Raw genomic sequence first — 22,243 nt, forward strand, 5'->3', positions numbered from 1 at the left:
CTAAGACCCCACCAGTGTCAGGGGTCCCTCAAGGTCAAACAGCTGCTGTTCGGCGGCTTCAGTCATGTCCTGCTGCAGACTGGGTGGTTTTATGGTACAAATCTGAGGCTCTTGGTCCTCTAAATTCAGCGCTTCCTCTTTGAGAAACAGCAACCTGCAGAAGGCGAAAACCAGAGACATTTCCTGTAGCACCTCAGCCATTTCACTGATTTTTTTTTTTAAAATGGCGTTTCATAGAGCTCGTGTCAAGCCAAAACTCACTGGTGGCCTCGTGGAGAGGAGTCTGCGTTCATGTGGCTGCCGCTGTCCAAGTCAGGTGACCTGTTCTCCTGTATTTGACTCAGGAAGTTTCGGCTTCCACACTCCTTCTTGAATCCTGGTAGAGATGCTTCAGCCAGCGCCGTCTAAAAACAGCGTTTGTCAAGTACAAGAGAGTTAAGTGTAAACACTGCAGATGTTTGACTGACATACAGAAATGCAGCCCTCTCACCTGTAAACTAGCATTCAGAATGCTCCCAAAAGCGAGGCTAGAGGACATGTTTTTCATCAAAGAGGGACCTCTGCAGAATAAAAGCAAAACCAGAATGTCAAAATGCCCTCATAAATTTCAGATGCATTGCAAATAATCAATATCTGGTATGTATTCCACAACCCAGGACAACAGGCGTAGTTAGAGGCAAGGTCGGTTGTGAAGAGAAATGATTCAATCTGATGACTTCCATTAAAAAATTATCAGGATGTTGTACTCGAGCCTTGAAACTGTTGCCATACTCATTGAAAACATATTTATCATCCATACATTCATTCATTCACTAACTTATATATTCATTTAAACTGGTGCCATATTTATTTTTCCATTAATTCCTATATTCATAAAACAATCGCGTAGATTTTATGGGGTCTGTGTTTTGGCATGTACGCTGCACACTTGCATTACAACAGCTATACCGTACCCTGTGATCTTCTGGGACCGCCTCCTCTGGTATTCCACCTCATCCACTGTCCACACGGCGCCCTTCACATTCTCCACACGCACAAAACACTTGTGCAGGCTCAGGTTGTGGCGCACTGCGTTCTGACCCAGAGAAAACAGGTTTGAGGGAAATCGCTGGGGAAAAAAATGTGGCATGACCAAGTTTGAAATCACGGAGTTAAATCCGATACCTTCCAAGTTGCAGCGTTACGCCTGAAATAAGCAAATGTCCGTGTGAACCAGCTGTATATCTCGTTGAGGGTTAACTGCATGTCCGCCGCTTCCATTATAGCCTGTGGACGGAGACAAAACAGCTGTGGCACACTGACATGTCTCCATTCAGTTTTAATCAAAGTCATCGATCATACCTGTCTTATAAGTGTTGCATAGGTGAAAGGTGGTCTGATGTCAGTGTTCTTGTAGAGCTCATATTCATTTTCTAAAAGAAAACCAGACAAAACAGTGGGAAATGGAATGGCTGATGTGCAATAAGCACTTCTCTTTCTGTCTTTCTGTTTATATCAACCTATCTAATGTCTGAGCATATTGCAAACACGACTTACCTGGGGACAGTGAGTTTACTGGGGCGTGATGACGTCGTCTTATGGCCCCAGAGCATGAAGTATGACCGGGTGAGGCTCCTCCAAACCCCTGAGATGGGGGGCTGGCAGGGGCCAGAGGTGGGGGCGCTAAGTCAGGGGGGCTCACCGAAGGCAGGCTCTTGGAGACGGACAGACTCTGCGCCGAGTCGAGCTAGAAGTGACACAAAGAGGCAGGCCGAGTTAACAAAGGAAAGATTGATATAGAAAGGAAACAGAGTGTAACAGAGCGATTCGACTCGCTTCCTGAGAGGTGATTCCGCTAATATCACAAGAGGGAGGAAGCCAATTATTGTTAATTATAGGGTGAAATTGTTTGGTGAGTGTTGTGATTATGGTGCAATATTTGCAAGATTAACAAATGATTAGCTTCCCCATTACCGCAGCATGTCTGTTGTCTGAGACACACTGGCAGCCATCTGGTACCAACAGCTGGGCACCGTGAGGAAAGGAAGAGCTCAGCACCTGCATTATGGAGTGAATCACGCTCAAAAAGGAGTTTTCTAACTGGGCTTTAAAGGAGGGAGATGTCCACAAAATAATAGTGTCTGATATGAAAGCATCAGTTCTTTGAGTGGTGTCAAATGTTTGTGACCTTAATCTCATGCAAGCATACACCATTCCCGGGAAGCTTAGCAACGTTTACCATGGCGGTTCTTTGTTTCTAAGAAAATGACAGCATATTTTTTGCAGCTCATCCAACTGTAAAAGCCAGCCAGGTCACAGTGCTAAACTCCAATTACAGGCCAACAAAGTCTTCATCAGCACACACAAACACTATAGGCGAGAGAAGATGAGCTAGCAACGAGAGAGGTGTTATTTTCACACTCCACAGCATATTGCCAGTAATGTTGCTTACAGCTTTAAAGAACCATACAATTTGCAGCCCATTTGCTTTGGCTGTGTTGTTCACACAGCTATTCCTGCACACTATCTACCTGTTGTCTGCATGGGTCAGCAAACATTTCAGATTGTGGAGACTGTACACTCACGGGTGCGGAGAGCGTCTGAGCTTCTAGAGGTGGCAAATGCAGGTGAGCCATCATCGCTTGCAGACGCTCTCGTTCTTTCGAGAGCTGAGGAGAGGAGAGAAGAAGAAAGCCAGAGATGCTTTAGAGTTCAACGTGTCACAACAAAATTGTGGAGCACAGGTTACTGAAATGGAAGTCTGTGAACCAGACAGAATTTTCCAAAGGACGGTTTTCCTCTGTGTCCAATGATGAAAGGAGTGTATGAGGGGACGCGTCGTTTGACTGTGAAGAAAATGGTATTTTTTGCATGGAGAAACGTTGGGAAAATTCACCAAAACTTGTCCAAAAGAGACATATAAGTTTCTATGCTCATGGACAGAAATGATGACAGAGGTTGAAACAGCAAAGTGGCACATCATTTGATTTTTGGAGCAGCCAAAATCTAATTCTCTGCTATGGAAATGTCAGAAGAAACAGAGAGCTTGAAGAATGACTGTTTAGCAAAAATTTCTTGTGTTTAAATGTCTTATGAAATTACCAATATTACCAATCAGTGTATTTGGTCAAAGATATTGTGATATTTGATTTGGCCCATATTAGGCTGCTTTTCCAGTGCAGATCAAAACAACATTTCCAACTTTTCTGTCATTAGACATCCTTACAGGACACACACCTACCTGAAGGTCTAGCTGCTGGACCACCTGCATTTGAACTCTGCATTGCGCGGTGCTCCTGTCATCCAGAGTGTGTTCACTACCAATGTGCCTGACAACACACACAGGAGTGGTGAATCCCAAAAACAAGTATGCATACAAGCGCAAACCCACACTCACTCACAGTTAAGGAAGATGCCAACAGTGAGATGCATGAGGACAGGCTGAAACCCACTTGATAAACTGGCTGAAGTTTTCGCAGACAGACTCACATCCGGGCCAATTACACACACCGTGACCATAGAGAGCGTGTGTGGCTGCACGATCAGCTTTAACGGCACTAGAGGAGGAGAGGGGGACAAAACTGTCATGATTAAAAACCACAGCGGCGAGATAACGCCAGCAAAACGAGAACAAAACAACAATAAAACAGATATAAGGGTGTTTTGTTTTCTTTTTAGATGGCAGAGAATGACAGAGAGAGGTGGAGGGGAGTGCTGAAAAATAAATGAAAACCTATTTACTTTTGATTTGGGACATGTAGGCACGTAAACTTTTCTTTGCTGAAGTCACTTTAGGTGGTGGAGCACAAAGCAAACAAACAAAACAAAATATATTGTCCCGGGGGGAATTAAAAGTGAAGTCTCGCTGCAAAAGCAAACACCTCCCGCTCCCTATGAAAAAAAAAAAAAAAATTGTCTACGGATGACAACTCTTTGATGTTTACAAAAAGGCAATATATCAGCTGAGTTCTCAACTTGTTTACAGCATGAACAAAGGGAGCGTACCATTCTTCTTTGTGAGGAGAGGGAGGCTTTTGGTCATTGGTTTGTCTCCCTGTGGTTTTGGCCGGGGTTATGTTGGTACTGGCAGAGTCCAGGTTGTCCTTCTTTGTGTTTTTATCCTCTGTTATTCCACTTGTCAGCTCTCTCCATATCTGCTGCAGCTCCGCATGGCTGAAGCCAGCTACAACACACATGAAAGCAAACAGCACATTTAACATCGCCTGTTATCCGTTTCTTATCTTATATGTTGATGAAGGCAACCCTAAACTTTAGCCACCACTGGCCACTGGGTCACCATGCTGGAGCCAGTGAAGGTTACTTAAGACTTTTCAACCCTGCCAGTCCCTTTAGTGGGTTTGTCATTATAAAAGCACGCTGTGCAGCCGAGCTTGGTTCAGACCCACAGAACTTCATTTTAAATTCTTTTGGAGATTCCAAGATTTGCAAAGATAGCAAATAGGTCCTGCTTGATCACAGGGAAATGTGTATAAAGTGATGCACAAGACAGCTAAATATTTACTATTTGATGTAGTGGTGCAGCAATAAATCAATTGGATCTAAGGTTGATGATTTCTCTTAAGCATGATGTTGCATGATTACAACCAAGAGATACAAAATATGTATGTGATGTAACATGAAATTTATTTCTAACTTTGAAGCTACCTCCAAAAAACAAAACAGAACAAAAAAACAGGTTAACAGCTTCAGATTTGAGGTCAGGGGAAGAGTGACTCATTCACATTAAATTTAAGCTCTGCACCAAAATTCACTAGAAATGATCCCAACCATGTACGGTGTAGTTATATAATTCAATACCAAATCAACAGCCACAAAATATCTTCCTATCTGGGGCAAAATCTCATCAAATTGTGCTTTGATGTGAGTCTGTCTGGTGCTCACGAACAAATTTGAGAACCCCTGCTTTCGGCTGCTGCTGCCTGCACAGTAAGAGGAAAAGGAAGCGCTGATGTGGAGATGAAATGATGGAGCGGCGACCTGGAGAGAGGCTACGAGAGGACAGGACCGGTCTCTGCACCCCGAGGAGCTGCTGCTGCTGCTGGAGCTGCAGGAGCTGCTGGAACATAAGCTGCTGTGGAGAGAGCTGAGAGAGACAGAGAGAGAGAGAGAGAGAGAGAGAGAGAGAGAGAGAGAGAGAGAGGATGTGTTTATGTGATGATCTGCTGAAATTCTCTTTCTACCTTTCCCTCTCCACACGCAGGTCAGATGATTGCATTTGGGATGCGGATTGCTCAAAGGCACTTCAGCAGTTTGCTAGTATGAAGAGTAAATTACATTATATGTTGAGGAAGTGGACAACTTCATTTCAAACATCAAAACAGAGAGTCGGCCTTTTGAAAGATTTGACGCCTTCCTCTTAAAAAAAGGCCTTTATTTATGAATATTAGGTAAAAAATTTTCCTAGTCCATAGCTCTACACGGATGTAATCTGCATCAATTTCATAGGTTTGTTCACCAACACCATGATACACCAATCATTTGACCCAAAACACTTTCCACTCGATGGCATTTGAAGACTCTATCAACATTTCAGTTATAAAGCCTTGTTACAGGCCTTGTTCTCAAGCCTGAAAAGCAAGCGACAAAGCAGACACATAAGATACAGTATTATCCTTTCACTAGGTCTGCTCTAATTGGCTAGTCATCTGTCCTGGGAAAAGGTCACCTCATGAAATTCCTTGACGCTGGTAGAGGTCAGTGAAAGTTGTAGATTGCCTGTTTTATATAAAAGAGACTGTATTTTTACTCAGTAATAAACACTAAGAGATGGACACTGGAACATATGCGTGCAAATAAGGTCAGCCCTTATGTGAAGAGCTGGAGAAAAAAACGAACAAACAAACCAACAAACAAAAAAACACCAAGAAGCACATACCTCTTTGACTTTCTTGTCAGGATGCTGCTGAAGCAGGTGGAGGTGGAGCTGCTGTTGCTGCTTCTTGTAAAACTCTTTCAGATGTTGCTAGAAAAGAGGCAGTGCAGCTTGGCATGCGTACCTTTATAATATAGCCTAGTCATTTAGTGCAGCATAATGAGATGAAGGGAATTAAAATAAGTGCAGTAAAAAAAAAAACAAAAAAAAAAAACACAAAATTCCTGAATCACAATCAAACCAGCTAAGACAACCGAGGTAAAATATTTCTGTGTCCCTTTAATCTTTTGTTGATCAGAAATGCTGCATAAAGAAATCAGAGGAAAGCAATTCTTTATTTTATTTTATTTTATTTTATTTTATTTTATTTTATTTTATTTTATTTTATTTTATTTTATTTTATTTTATGGACCAGTGAGCCCTTTTCCTGCACTGTCCAGTAAGCTGTACTTTCATTATTAATCCATATGTAGACAGGACAGAAAGATGTTTTTTAGCAGTTGCTTTTGAAATGAGATGTTTAACTCTCCCTCCTATGACCTCACCTCATACCATACTGTTTTGGCCTAAAATCATTAAAAAAAAAAAAAAAAAAAAAAAAATGCAATCACTTAAGAACAGTGAGTTTCAGCAGATTGGCGTTTTATTTATTTGAAAAGTTCTTGGCGGCAGCGCTGCCATAGCGGAGACGAAATTCCACCGATTCAGCCAAATGGGCAGAGCCAAAATAAAATGCTTTCAGATCCAAAGTTAGCAAACCACTGAATTTTAAATGGCAAAAATATGAATGTAAAATAGAAATGACAATGACTTTTTTCTTAAATTCATGGCAATGATCTTGGCAGACTAATAAATATCTTACACGCTTTAGGCTCGTGTGGAAGGTCAACTGGGCTAACTGGCTAACTTTGATAAGTTATCAGTTAATACTATGTTACCATATGACAAATATATTGTAAGTCATCCATAAATGATTAGTAAGCTCTGAAATATTCAGAAACAAATCATTAGTAAATGATAACGTAATGATTTGTTGACATATTATGAATCAATAATAACAATCATTAGCAAGTCATTTATAAGACATAAGATAATGATGGACGCATCATGAACAAAACATGAATTCACCTCATCATTATTACCAGTTAATACGATGTAAACACATCACAAATATGTTATGGGTCACCTACAAATGATTAACTAATTATGACATGAGTAAATCATTAGTTAATGTTCACCTAATTAATTATTGGCCTGTTCCTTTGTTATGAATAATAAATATAAATAAGTGCAAATGCATTACTGAATCATTTATAAATCATTGACAAGTGCTTTTGCATCCATGAATCTTAAGTCTGATTTGTTCATGAATATGTCATAATTAACTAATCATTTATAGCTGACTTGCAACATATTTGTAAAATGTTTACATGGCATTAACTAATAATTTTCTTCATGTTTTCTTCATGACTTGTTCATTATTAGTTCATTATTATGAAGTGCTACCATCAACAGTGATTTTTTTGGCTTCATCCAATGAAGTGCAACTCAGCTAATGAGATTATTATTTTGCTTGCCATGCAGACATTTCGTGGATGTGCTGAGGCTGCTGGTGGTGCAGCAGTGGACACGTACCTGCTGGAGCAGAAGGGCTTGTTGCTTCTGGTGGATCAGAGCCTGCAGCTGGCTGGGGGACAGAAGCTGCTGCATCTGCTGGGGAGCCATCATAGCCCGGAAGACGTGCTGCAAAGACGAGCAAGACGAGAAAACATTACCATAACAGTCCACCAAGCGAAGGGTGGAGAAAGAGGGAGTGCGAGAGGAGGCAAAGTATCAAGTGTTAAACAGTAATAGCCATCGGATGGGAATTCTTCCAATCCAATTACAACACAGCGCTGTCAACCTTTTGTGAACATCGTCATGATAGATTGTGTCATTGACCCTAAATGAGATGGGAGATAGGTTGACCAGTTAATTAGCAACACAATTACATGCTTGTTGTGACTCCTAATAGAAGTGTATGGGTATTAATAACGGCAAACACTCACAGAATAATAACTGATCTGCACTGTTACTGATTGAATGACAAATAACAGGATGGTTGTCTCTTTCCATCTTCCAACAGCGGCTGTAGAAATTGCCATGACTGAATTATTCCAAACAAGTCCATTTAGTCTGCACTGAGGAATAACAAAAGCCGGTGACAATGGGAATAGCACACAGCACAAACAATACTATAGAAACTGCTGCAGATTGATTACTGGTGGAGAAAAATCTATTTAGTAATTGAAGAGTTTGTTTTATTCATGTGTTTTAATGTTGAGCCCAATCATGCCACTTTTTTGCCAAATGGTGAACATCTCATTTCGGAGCAGCCCCTTGGATTCTTCCCATAAAACCTCACTTGCTGTGTGCTGCTACATACAGTGGCCATGCGCAGGGGCTGTGAATTGATTTTGCTCTTGGTAGGTTTCAGAATACTCTTGTGTCAGGTACTGTGCCAAAGTAATATCTCAGCTGCTTGCAGGATATAATGAAAGAACTGAAAACATCTGGGATCTCAAATTTGTCATCCTCATCATCACCGTCCCTCGGGATAATACTTCCATATTTTCCACTGCAAAGATCAATTAGAGCTCAAGTTTTTTAGATCAAAAGTTAGATGTTAAAAAACGATTTTTTTTTAAATTATTTTATTTTTTTAGTGCAGGCTCTATAAAGATCTGCATTGCTTTTTCAGACATGTCTTACTCTTACATGTGCTGTGTATTAGACTCCTGAAGCTGCTATTGCGTCTGGCTCTAAAGAAGGCATTGACATATCGCCAGCTTCATTATGATGCTTTTCAGCGTACTGGATGACCATTTTGTGGCTTGTGGATTTGATACTACGATTAGAAAGGAAACGCATTAGGGAGGAAGGCCAGTCTCTTGTATCCTGACAGAAAAGCAGTGCTCGCCATCAGTACTATTCATTTGTAATATTTAGAGAGAGCTTTGGGGTGGAAATATCACAGGGTGTAATTATGTCTTTGAGTGGAGTCACACACCTGCCAGGCAAGGATGCATCACTAGTGTCGCTGACATTATCACATGTAATCATGTTAATATAATTTTTTTTAAATCACTTTTCATCGGTGCAGCACTGCCAACAGGATGCCATTTTATGACTGAGAATATGCTCACAAGCTGAGGGCCAGAAGTAAGTTTTGAAAGTGAATGAAAGGAACCAACATGAATAAAAACTGACAAGATGAGAGAACACACTGATGGAGGGGGTGGGGTGGGGTGGGGTGACCATGTGTCCATTATCTCAGTTGTTTCATTGATCCCCAAGATTAAGACTCCCAGGGAAGGAATTGTAACAGACAACCATAAAATTATGTTGGGCTATGCTTATTTGCCTTTCACTTGCATCTGTTTGGCCTAGGTCTGTGGACAATTATTGCTCCCTGGCCCTGCCTCACAAAGTAATAATGAAGGACAAACAGAGTTCCGCGTGTCAACTCCCAACTCGGATCAGATCTCATATGAAATCCCTGCCACTGTCAACAGAGCTGCAGGCTGTGGGTTCGGTGTCCTGTCAGAGGACGTCCAATATGGAGTTGACGTGCAGCATTTCTCCTGACATCTGTTTACCTAACGCTGTTCTATTTCCCGCTTATGAAGAGGAGGGAAGAGACGAGGGAAGAAGAGGAGGATGAGGGGGAGGACGAGGAGGAGGAGGATGAAGATACCTGTTTATGCTGGAGACTCTGCCAGTTTTCGGCGCTCACTCCACTGCAGGAGTCCCCATTAGCTAGTCTCTCTCCAGTGCCGTTATCTGTGTGACTGAGGAAGCTGCTGGCTGGGGTTTGACGGGCTGCCGTGGGACTGAGAGGAGACTCAGGCATTCCAGCTCAAGTCCTGCAGGACAACAGTCAGTGAGCCACAAGACTCAGAGAGCAGTGTTAGATCAGCATTAGTGCTGATTACAAAGCAAAAAGAAAACACTAACATGTCATGGATTAATATGATAGAAAAGAGAGTGGGTTTGCTCAATGAGGTGCCGGCTAATGGGACAAACCAAGAGTGAAAAACAAAAGTAAATATGACATTTCTCTCTGAAGTTGCTGTCACACAACTGAAAGAAGAATGCAAGGCTTTTCCCCAAAGACAGCCAACCTTAAGAAACACTGCAGATGCAATTTATAGAACCACAGATAAAGATAAAGTTCGGCCTGGATCGTAAATTCAGTTGTCCATGCAAAAAGTTACTTACAACTGTAAGGAGTTGATATGTTTCAATGCGTACAGAAAATAAAGCATATTCAGCACAATAAATGTACAAGGAGAAAAAGTAAAAATAATGTTAATCTCTGAATCATTATTATTATGTACTACAGACTAATGTACACTAATTATGTGCTTTAAGTTATAAAATGTCAGTTAAACCATGGGCTGTGCCTTTGATCAAATTCTTGTAAACAGAAAAGTTTTTGTGCATTTTTTGTCAACTTTAATATCCACATTAATCGAGTTAAATCAATCCAATTTGACACAATCAGGATCAGTAATGTGATCACTGACTTCTATTGGGCATGCAGATCTATGGTAGCTTTGGTCTGTAAACGATTACATTTGCTTTACATGCTTCACAGACACACAAGTGAACTTTAACTGGCATGGATAAACCTGAAAGACAGAAGAAAAGTATCCTACAAGCACCTGAAAATAACTATTATACACAGCGATAACGTCTCACATTGTGCACAAATAGGAGTTTTAACTGCAGCATTAACTTTTCCAAATATCTACCAGAAAACATCCAAGTGAAACTGGAGGACACAATCAGAGCAGCAAATTCTCCAACCGCTGTATTAAACCCACATACCGTTAAGGTGAACAGTGTGCTCAGGGCAGCCAGGCAGTGTTGATGTCTCCAAGTCATGCAGTTTAGAGTGAGGAAGGGAGAGGGCTGATAGAGTTGTGTATCTACCTGAGGGGGAGGAGTCACAGTGCCAGTCAGTGAATTACACAGTGACAACAGCAGTTGATTACAGAGGTATGAGAGACAGAAAAAAGCCTGCATTTCACACCCAGAATGATGAATTTACAGAAGATTACTGCATATATATTGATATTGATATGGTTATTGTGTTTTAACCTTAGAAATAAAATAAAACAATGCTCACCTGGTATTCTCCCATGCATGTAGTGATGAAATTTAACTGCATCTACCACCCACAACACAAGGCCCCCTACAAATCTGCATTACTTATTAACCACTAAAACCATAATTACAGCAATTATTCTACACTGCACTCCTGTTTTTAAAAAATAAAAAATCTAAAACTGACTCTCATGCATGTTTGAAGATGATGTTGTTTTTGATGACCAAACAAAACATAAAATATCATCTTTTCAAGTGTGCATTTTTGTAAGCATGACTTCTCTTCGTGGATATGAATAGACCGACACAAATCAACGCAAAGCCCAAAGGATGGTTTAGGAAATAAAATGCCTCTCAAGCTCAAAAACAGGCATGACTTAAACTCTGTTGTGAATTAAAACAAAGGGTGCTTTTGTTTGAAATAAAGACAAGTATAGTCCTCTGTTCCTTTATTTAGATGCACAGTATCTAAATATCCACAAGTCTTCAGCAGTAACAACAAACAGCGCTCAGCAGCTAGCCAACTGTCACAGTATTATCAAAGAGCTATTTACAGTATTGTCTGCACTTTTATTTGAACAGGATATCAGTACATCCATTAAAACAAAGTGTTTTAATTTGGGTTACTGTTAAATGCAGTGTAACCTATGGTGCAGAAGTTCACCACAGCCACCTCGATACACCTGAAATGACTTCTGAGAAACACTATTAATGACTTTATAAGGGATATTTCCAGCATATATCCATCAACATTTTGTTTTTCTTGTTGTTGCAATGTCAGTTGCTTCTTTACTTTTCTTTTTGTTTCATTTTTTCTTGTCTTTTTTTTTTTTTACATGCTCTTTTCTGTTTTCCCATTATGTAACTGTTTATTGCAAAAAATTGTTTTATGGGAGTGAAGTTCATAATGAAGGAAGGTGATGAGGAACAGATGCCAGGCCACCACACCTAGCAGGAATTATAATGTTTTGAAAAGGTGCCAGAAGAAACATGAGGCAGATAGGCTGAATAAACTTTTTAAGCCCTCTGTCCACATTTCCTACAAAATGTGTCTTAAAGCACAGCAGGCCTGACAGCAATTAATGATTCAACTGTAGATTTTGTTACCAAAGTAACTTTCTGCCACCTACTGGATTATTATTTACCTGCCCTCCAGCTGCATTATGATAAAAAAAAACATGAAAATTTATTCATAGCATTCAGATGCATGTTTCAAGAAAGCTCAGTGGTGAATTAAGCTGTTTACTTTGTAGGACAAAGGCTTAATCAGCTCTTTGAAGACTGGAGCAACACACCAGCAGCCAGGCAAACAGACTGGTTGCAGCGGTGTTGTCATGAACATGATATCATGGGACTCCGCCATGCCTCTCAGTGTTGGGTCATGCACCTCCCAGCCATGTGGTCCGGGGGTCAGGGAGGGACAGTGGTGCCATCTCGCAACTGAAGCCCTGTCATGGGAGTCTGGCGGCCTCTTCAGAAAATAGTGCTGCCTCACCCTGCTAGGGAACTCTGCTAAACCCATGTTGAAACTCCAAGGCTGATGGGGTGCTTTTGCCCAGTCCAAAGAAGCAGGCTGGTAGCTCCTGGGTTCCTGCAGGGGGCACTGTGGTTCCACCCAGCCTGAAGACCAAACTCTGTTCTCACAGAGGCTTCCCAAGAGGCAGTTAGTTCCCATCCCAGCCAGACATCCCTCCACGCTGCCATATCGCTCCCTCTCCCTCCTCCCCCTGGCCTTCCTGTACTGTCTGAAGTTCCCCTGCTGGAAGTCTCTCAGATGAGTTGGGTGAATGCCCCAGTAATGGCCCCTACCGTCCTCACAGCGGCTCACCTTCACAAAACAGTCGTTTACAGACAGGTTGTGCCGCACGCTGTTCCTCCAACCCTGGCCCCGGCTCCTCAGGTAGGGGAACTGCTCCTCCATTGCTCTGTAGATGGATGCCAGGTTGAGTTTCTGAGAAGGAGAGGACAGGATGACTTTGGCGATCAGGCCGATATAGGAGAGTGCAGGCTTTGAAAAGGATTGAGTTTCCTCAGGTGAGGGGTTGTCTGAGAGGCTTTGGTGAGAGGAAGTGTTTTCCTGAGGAGGGATTGGTGCTGGTTTGGTATGGATGCTCTCACAAGCATCTGCCATTGCTGAAGCCTTCCCTTGTGCTGTAGTAGATTCCCTGCTTTCCTCTTCCCACTTAGTCTCCTTGGTTAATTCACATTCTACATTATCCTCTTCAGTACATAAAGCTTCTTTCACATGTTGCAATAACTTCCAACATTATCCATGTTCAAGTGCTGCAATGCAACTGAATGCGTCCAATTTGTGTGAGTTTCCACGTCTTTACAGTTCAGGCCTTTACATTTGGAGTGAATGCCAGAAAAAGCTGTCTTACTTGAGATAGTTTGTACATGCTTTTATACCGCTCCCATCCAAACCATGGGAGGGCTTACCATTCTTCAGTTAAGACGTATTACTGTTACTCACTGCTTAAAAAAATGTATTTTATTTACTTAGCAAGACTCAAGACTTTTTTGTCATGACTGGGGCTGGGCACACCACAGTCTCACAGATGCAAGATAAACACTGAGGAAACAGTACAAACAAAATCCATAACTGTAAACAGTATAATTCTGGTAACCGCAGATAAATCCTGATATGGAATAAGTTCAAAACAGATAACAGAGTAAGCTCGTGTGGACTGGGTGTTTGCCATAGTTACACTATCAAGTTTTGACTGTTGTTCTGATAATTTATCAGTATTGCTCCATCACAGAGTCAGTGGTTGGTCAGTGGGATAGTTTTAGAGGACCTGAGTCATAGACAAAGGCCACGTGCTTTATTTTGAACCTGATGTGACCTACTATTGACCAAAAGTAGCAAACCATGAAACACTGTTGCCATGATAAATGCTTGCTGCTTGTTGTATAAACAGCACTGTAACTCTCCAGGGGACAATTACAACGATTACACAAGAGAGAAAGGATTAAATTTTAAAGAGCACCGAGAGCCTTTTAGGGGTTGGGAAGTTCTTGGAGTAGGAAAGATAGATCATTATCATTACAATATCTCACATATAAATGTAGTGTTTAAAAGAGGCATGATGATATTTTCTTAGTCTTCTCTTGAGAGTGGACTACTGTACATAGTATAAGACCCCTCTGGCCTATTTATAGTGTTGGCCCTTGCAACAATGTCATCTGTAACTCGACTCCATCCGTTAAGTCACAGCATGTTGAATGTCAGTTGCCAGAAGCAGAGGCACTACAGTTCCCACTGACTCTCTCACAGAGAGCCCGATGGAGTTTCTGGAAGAACTAAGAGCTTCTGGGGCCTGTAACCTCTTAGGGGTGCCAGGCCTCAGCTCCTTGGACGTGGATGATGACGAAGGTGAGGTGGTGATCGGCATCAGGCCTAAGTCATCTCCTCTCCCGCGGAGAAGGAGCTCTGTCTCAGATGAGGACTCGGAGCCTGAACCACCCCCGTCTAGCTCCAGGAGAGTGTCCTTTGCAGACGCTAAGGGCCTCAGCTTGGTGCGAGTGAAGGAGTTTGACTCATGGGATATACCTCTGCTGCCAGGCTATGACTCCTTGGAGGGTGAAGGTAAAGACACAGAGGAATTCTGCCTGTCTCCTCTATTCTCCCTTCCAATGTCTTCTGAAGAGCTGTTCATCAAAGTTCAGGAACAGAAAGTGGCACTGGAGGCCATCAGTTTACTCCCCGGGACCACAATAGTGAAAGGTGTGATCCGTGTTCTCAACATCTCTTTTGATAAGATGGTGTATGTCCGCACTTCTTTAGATGCTTGGTCCAGCCATTTTGACCTACTGGCAGAGTATATCCCAGGTTCGAGTGACGGAGTGACTGACTGTTTCTCATTTAAGCTGACCCTGGTGCCCCCATTTGAGGAGCAGGGAGCCAGAGTGGACTTCTGCTTGCGGTATGAGACTCCTGTCGGGACGTTCTGGTCTAACAACGACAACAGGAACTACGTGCTATTCTGTCAACACAGAGTAAAACTACTGAAAGAGAAACTGCAGAAAGAAAATGTGGGCAAGAAAAGCTGCCTCAAGACTGTCAGGTAAGGATATTGCAGATGGGGTTGCACTGATTTGGGTTTGTAAAGGCTTGTAAAGGCTGGTATTTTTCTTTGCTGATAGCCAATATTTTTTTTTAATATTGTAATTTAATATAATATAGTGGAGGTGACTGAAACAGCATTTAGACCACAGGAGACTAAACAAAAAAAAAATAATAATTTACAAAAGAGATAATTAACTAATTGACTGAATAAATGAATTGTGCAGAAATATGCAATGTCATTGCAGGTTTTTCAGACAGGTTTTAATGAAGCTGTGCGTAGGGAGGAACTTCAATCAGATTGGAAGAGGATGACAGGATTCGCCAATATCTGATATTTAATAAAAGGCCAATATCAGCTAAAACCTAATATACTGTCCAACCATAATTGTAGATACTATACTAATGGACATATTTAATTTAGTTAAGGTTTATGAGATACACATTATAATCTCTAAATTGCTGCTGGAAAGATTTTCAGCTTTGCTGCATGCGTAAGTGAAGTCATAACTGGGTATGATAAGTGTTGACAGTCTGTGTGTGTTTGTGCAGCTAATAAGACCAGTTTGAGGATGGGATGCTGATCAAAGAACAATCCAGTTGGCAAGATTTTACCTCCCACATGCCTGGAAGCAAATCAAATCCCAGACTGCACCAGCAAAAATATTTCAATGCATTTTTTTTTTTTTTTTTTAAATCAGAATGCTTGATGCATTTCAACCTCATTATCTCTGTCCTTTCTTTGATCACAATGCCTTGCAATAGTTTTGTTGGCCTAGCCTGTAATTAGTGACACTTGCTCTCATGGTAAAAGGAGCTGTGATTTAGATCAATGTGTAGTTGGGATATTTGGTTAGATGTTGTATGAATGAATTTTTGACGTGTTGAGTTCAACAGCATGAATATTAGAAATTTTACTGTAATCCTTGTGGATTGGTGATTGCATTCTCTTTATCACACACATCATACATACATCAAAGTTTTCTTGACTGTTGATTGTCATGTAAAATATGCATATACAGAAATCATATATTTATCTGGCATATTATGATTTAATTAATTTACAGTCAGAACTTCTCGAATGTGGAGGACGTGTCATTACTGGAAGCTGGACCACCAAACGAAAACATTTTAACAGGTGATTATCTTTTCCTATCTACTTATAAATGAATTATTGCTGTAATAGATTAGCCTAACTACAAGAAAACGAGAAGAATGTTTTTTGTTTTTTTTTTGTCTCCAGGTTTATCAAAAAATGGAGATGTGGCAGGTATTAGAGCTAAGCAAATGTGTGATTCTCAGTCAGGAACACCAAAGCAAGATGGTCAAGATTTGCTGGTGAGTAAAAATTCAGCAGTGGTTTGTAAAGCATTTCATTTCAGTTGCTGCACGTAGACTTTAATCAAGGCACCTGCAGTCCAAATATAATTGCTCTGCTTAGAAACAGACCCTGGTTGAATATTTTCTTGGCATAAACCTCTTATTTGCCCATTTCTATGGCTGTGAGTGAGTACCATAAAACTGAGTCCCAGACCTTGGATGAGGTTTTATGCCAAGCAGGCATAAAACAATCACTTTTTTTAAAACCTTTGCCTGACATAGGTTTGTTGAATTATTAGCTATAAGTGGAGTGAGGCGTCTGAGACCTGTGAAGTACATGAGGAACAGGAGACTTAAAATGACCTCTGGTGCTCTTTATGAAAGAATGTCACATGACCAGTGCTGGAGCGCTGACTACATCCAGTGTGACATAGTGTACTGGTTACATGTAAATGACACTTCAGCAAATGCAGTTTTCATCTGAGGCAGCCATATACAGTGTATATTTTTATTGCAGCAAAGTAGTTAGATAAATTAGTTTTTTGGGAGAAATGTTGCTGACTGTATCAGCAAATTTGCACCTCTCTAATGACTATCACATTGTTCTCAAACTCTCCTGTATCCTATGATATTTATAATTGCCATATAAAATTTGAATTAAAAATTATTTAGTCATGCACAGTATTTAATCTGAGCATGATACTGTATGGTATGCACCTTTAAATATCACGCTCCTCAGCACAACATTGCTATTGTGTGAGCAAGCTGAAATTAATATGTTCCTCTTGTTGACGGACAGATGGAGAACAGCCGGAACTACAACCAAAGAAGTCAGCGAAAGGCAGCACGTCTGGCACGGGTCAGGGACTACTTTGCTCAGAGGGATGAAAAACCCAATGACAACAGAAGTGATGCATCACCTTCAGAGGCACCGCAGCCAGCCCAAGGGGAGAGTTCTCTGGAAATGCGCTCAGATGTTTCAGAATCGCAGTCAGTTTCTGAGAAGTGCAGCAAGTTAGGAGGCTTTCAGTTTGACACTTTGGCCACATCCAGCAAAACCTCTCCTGGTGTCCAAAATGAAACCTCACCAGAAGAGGACAGAACATCCAGCTACAAGCCAGAGAAATCTGAGAGCATCAACTTGGCTGACTCAGTTGCATTAAAAGGAGGTGAGAAAGACACTATGGGTACCTCAAACAACTCACTTGATATGAATGATAAGCCTCCTGCAACAAGGCACCAAAATACCAACAAGCCCGTCTCCAAATCTGAAGATTTGGAGACGGGCAGACAGAATCAAATAGAAAGTAGCGGGGGAGGCATGAATGATGAATCTATTGACAGCACAACAGGTGATTTGGGTGGTAAAGTTGAGGGCCTCGTCAGTCAGGCCAACAGCTTCTCATTTGGGACAGTGGTGGCTCCACTGTATCATCAGGTGTTTGGCAGAGTGGGAAATGAAAGTCAGAACTCAGCAAACAGGGGAATTCCAGTGAGGGAAAGTTTGAATATGGGAGACTCATCAACAACTCTAAACTATCCTGACACAAAAAGAAATCAAGCTAGTTCAGGTTTTTCAGCAGATGTCAGCGGGAACCATGCTGAAATTCACAAGGATGCCACAAAGACTCGGGAATCAGACCTAGAATGCAGAGATACCGCGCTGAAAAGAAGAGAAACTACCTCAAGTGTGCCAGCAGATGCCAGCTTCGGCCATGCCGAAATCCTGCTTGATCCGGCTGAGATTCAAGAATCAGAACAGAGATGCACAGATGAGCCCGAAGATCTGAAATCTTTCTCAGAGGAAGCAAAGGTACACCCAGAGATGATAAATGATTTAAGCACTCTCATCCCCACAGAGAGTTTGAATCTGCAGTGGGAATCTCAGGAAGACAATCACACCCATAATCTGCAATGCGACACTTTGGTCCCAAGGCAAGCAGGAACAGTGCTGGCTCAACCGGCAGAAGACACATCCTCACAAAGCCAAATACCACTAGATGCACTGCCTGCACTAACACAGGGACACACAGCCAGTCACCACGACCCCTTTTTACAGCCTCAACTTTCTCAGACTGTGTCAGTGTGTGCCGGTGCTGAGGCAGGTCAAGAGGACAGTAGTGTGGATGACTTAAACAAAGAGGATGATATCAGCACGGCTTATATATTTGCAACCAGTGCTTATTCAGAACACAACATACCATTAGAAGCTCTGCAGTGTTTGGATCCGAGCCATGTCAATGATTTATTGACAACAGAACCTGGTAATAGCTCTTCTGGGGATAAAAATATTCGTGTGTCCTCTGTTGACACTGTTGACGCAAAACTCAGCATGGAAAAGGATCCCAGCGATAAAGCACATAAAACACTACTGGAGACTATGAAAGAGAAAAATAATGTGGAAGAAACAAATGAAGTGATGGACAACCCACATGGAGATGAAACAAAGCACTCGTCTGAAAATGAGGACGGTTGGGAGGTAGCGGAGGCAATGACAAAAACGACTACGAGTAGCTATCACATACACAGCGACATGTTTGTGCAGTTCAAAGATGAAGACACTCTGAGGAAGAAACCAGCTTATATGTCAGAGCAAAGTGAAGTTAGAGATACAGTCGCAAAACAGGAGGATGTCAGTTTAAGAGCACCCACTGTGGAAAGAAGTTGGGAACTGATGGTTGAAGAAGAGGAAGAGGATGTTTTAAGAGAAAAAGAAGGAAGTGAGGCGAAAAACATGGAAGAAGAAGAAGAAGAGGTTGAGAAGGAAGAGAGAGACCTGATGGAGGTGCAGTTGGACAACACCGGGATAGAGACTGTAGAGATGGCATTAGCCACGACTGAGGTTGAGGAGGAGGAGGAGATACTAAAGGAAGAGAGAGTCAGGGAGATTGCATCTAAAGAGGAGGAAGAAGAGGAAAAGCAAAAGATAGAAGAGGAAACAGAGGAGAACATTGTCAAAAAGGAATTAAATGAAGATGTTGAACAGGAAACAATAGCAGAGGAGGAAATAGTGGAGGAGATTGTTGTTGGGGAGGAAGACGAGGAGGTAGACGTAGAAATGCAGGAGGTTGATATTCAAGGGGCCGAGATTGAGGAAGAGGAGGAGATAGAGGAGGAGGAGGAAGAAATGGCAATAGACATGGATGAGGAAGATGACACAGATGTGGGGTGGGAGGATGAGGTAAAAACACAGGACAATGAGATTTGTGATTCCGAGGAGGAAATGTTAGAGGTTGGTATTCAAAGGGCAGATATTGAGGAAGAGGAGGAGATAGAGGAGGAGGAAGAAATGGCAATAGACATGGACGAGGAGGATGAAACAGATGTGGGGTGGGAGGATGAGGTAAAAACACAGGACGAGGAGATTTTTGATTCCGAGGAGGAAATGTTAGAAGCAGAAATTGTAGCTGCAGAGCTAGAGAACACGATGATAAAGGAGAGCGAAGACGATGTGCAGGGTTTTACGGGCAGAACCGACGTTGAGGATGGTTCATCCACACCAGTAAACAATATGTATGAAGGTGCAGATGACAAAGAAAATACAGGAGAGGGGGAAATTGTATTTCGGCCAGCTGAAATTCACATGCACAGAAGGGACGATCATGGCAACAGTGACGCTCCACAGGACAGATCAAAAGATGAGTGTGACTCCACCTTAGCAGAGGGAGGGTCGTGTGTTTTAACAGATGAACCTGAAAGTGACCAAACAAGCGAGGACAGCGCTTCTACGGAGTCTCTGTCAGACGATGAGCTGGAGCTGTACATGCGCTGTCTGAGGGCAGCTCAGACACAGCAAAGCCTTGCACCGGCCAGTAGGGAGCACAGCAAGGATGCAGCTTTCAGTGTGGGTAAAAGGCCTTCCATAGGCCGAGGCAAACAGCTGTCCTCGCCCATGCCATCCATCAGTGAGTCTGTGGATGAGGAGCAACACCCCAGCAGCCTACAGGACAATCCAGAAGATGTAGAGACAGTAGATTTCCAAGCCACATTTGCACCTCTTCAGGCTGCAAGTGGACACGAAAGCATCAACAGAAATGTTGCATGGTGGAAAGCGACATTTTCTTGCAGCAACATCTCAAAAACGTTGTTATACACCACCCTGTTAGTGGTATTTTTAGTTGTGGCATACCATTATGATTTTCTTGCCTGTTTTGGCCTCTACTTGATATCTGTGCTTTGGCTCTGCTGCCAGGGAGAGAAGCAGCCGGTTAAAAACAACAACAGAATAGACTGATTAAAATTGCAAAAATCATCTGCGAAATCTGTTTCAAAGGTGATGCTTGACCGATTCAAATGTTACCCATGGACCACTGAAGTCTATGAGTCTGCCAAAAGCCAACATTATCCCCACAAAAGTTTAGGTTAAGATTCTTTGGCCTTGGATTTAAACTATCCCTGATTTGCTATTTATAGCATCACATCATTGATGTATCTGATGTATCTGAATTTTTAGATTTAGCAACTGAAAAAAAAGACAATAATGATCAAAAAAGAGGAAAGAACGCACTGATTAGATTCATAGCCGTGATCACAAGAAACTCTGATCGTGTAATTTTCAAATAAATGTATCTGACAACCTCAGATGATGGTAAGTGTCGACGGGCATTGATCTCAAAGTAAATATGAAACATATCAGTATAAAGTGCCGTATATTCCCTATGGGAGAATGTTAACTCTGTGTTCATTCATTTTGCGAAATCTCAACACATAACGGTCATGTACAGTTTTACAAAGAATAGAGTTTTCACAAATGAAGACTTCATCCTTTTCCACATTTTGTCCATGCCTTTTGTTTAGAGTATGAAACCCTTTCCTCTTTTACACTGTACATAAAACCTCTTGTCAACTCAGCAAACAGGCTGTGGACCATTGCTCAAACTGATCAGCTCTACAGAGCTTTACGGCATTAGAGAGGTGTAAATGAAACTCATGGGAATTCTTGTGTGGATGCCGCTGAAAACTATTTCATATTTGTGTATGTTACATTTACTTTGGTATATATGTTGAATAAATATATCGCATTATCAACAAGCAATTCAGCCAGTCTGTTTTTATTTCAGTGTTTACTCTTGAACTCGCTGAAAGGCCACACCCACGTAACACTGACACTGTTAGTAATATTAGTCATCCCTCAGGGAGAAAGAGCAGTAGCAGCAGTTTATGTATGATGCTTTACACGGTATGTGACAACAACAGCACACAAAAGTTTAATGACTGACATAACATGTCATCAGTTTACTGTAATCCTCAGCTCAGCTCAATTTAAAATTGATCTCTCAGGGAAATCTGAATTGCAATTGGGGTTAGGAATGAAATATGCGTATGTATGTGTATATGCAATGTGTAGTTACATAGTCAGACATATGACGGTTTGTAAAGCCTTTTGAGAAATACTCATGATAAAGGGATATATAAATTAGCTTGACTTAAAATAATAAATGTAATCACCACAATCTAATCACCACAACATATACCATATGGCAAACTTGAGTTGATAAGACCAGACAAGTGATGAGCATAGACTGTAACGAGTAGCTCATTAGTGCAAAATCCATTGTTCTCATGCAGGCATAAGACACTCTGACATTCATGTTCAGTTTAGTTAATCTAAGAACACAGTGCACATAGTACTCTAACACAACTACATTTTTGTCAGGAATAATTTGGCTGCGCTATGACTCAGTTATGAAAGAATAAACTATACTGATATGTTCTGAATAGTTTTTCTCCTACCAAATTCTTAAGAAAAAGAGGCTAACTGTTTTTACTTTGTGGGCCAGTAAGAGCTTATCTGAAGTTTGGAAACTAGACATGCATGCCATCAGTGGCATGTT

General features: G+C 41.6%; 1 protein-coding gene across 1 annotated transcript; it reads right to left on the minus strand.

Moving 5' to 3' along the window:
• LOC115360538 (forkhead box protein P2-like) lies at nucleotides 1-9,764 on the minus strand. Its single transcript, XM_030053512.1, has 16 exons — nucleotides 9,609-9,764; nucleotides 7,508-7,615; nucleotides 5,876-5,962; nucleotides 4,882-5,053; nucleotides 3,985-4,162; nucleotides 3,432-3,536; nucleotides 3,221-3,308; nucleotides 2,565-2,648; nucleotides 1,954-2,037; nucleotides 1,537-1,726; nucleotides 1,342-1,412; nucleotides 1,165-1,266; nucleotides 954-1,075; nucleotides 491-560; nucleotides 262-404; nucleotides 1-154 (listed from the first exon to the last, which is right to left on the minus strand). The coding sequence occupies exons 1-16, from the start codon at nucleotides 9,762-9,764 to the stop codon at nucleotides 1-3; spliced, it is 1,914 nt and encodes a 637-aa protein (XP_029909372.1).
• Between the last annotated feature and the right edge of the window lie 12,479 nt (nucleotides 9,765-22,243).

Source organism: Myripristis murdjan, chromosome 6 (assembly GCF_902150065.1).
Source record: "Myripristis murdjan chromosome 6, fMyrMur1.1, whole genome shotgun sequence".
NCBI lineage: Eukaryota > Metazoa > Chordata > Actinopteri > Holocentriformes > Holocentridae > Myripristis > Myripristis murdjan.

Coding starts and splice junctions, on each gene's coding strand:
- LOC115360538 (XM_030053512.1), bottom strand. CDS start 9,764: ATGCCTGAGTCTCCTCTCAGTCCCACGGCAGCCCGTCAAACCCCAGCC. Junction 5,963..7,507: donor AAGCCCTTCTGCTCCAGCAG/GTACGTGTCCAC, acceptor CCTCTTTTCTAG/CAACATCTGAAAGAGTTTTA. Junction 405..490: donor TTCTGAATGCTAGTTTACAG/GTGAGAGGGCTG, acceptor CGCTGTTTTTAG/ACGGCGCTGGCTGAAGCATC.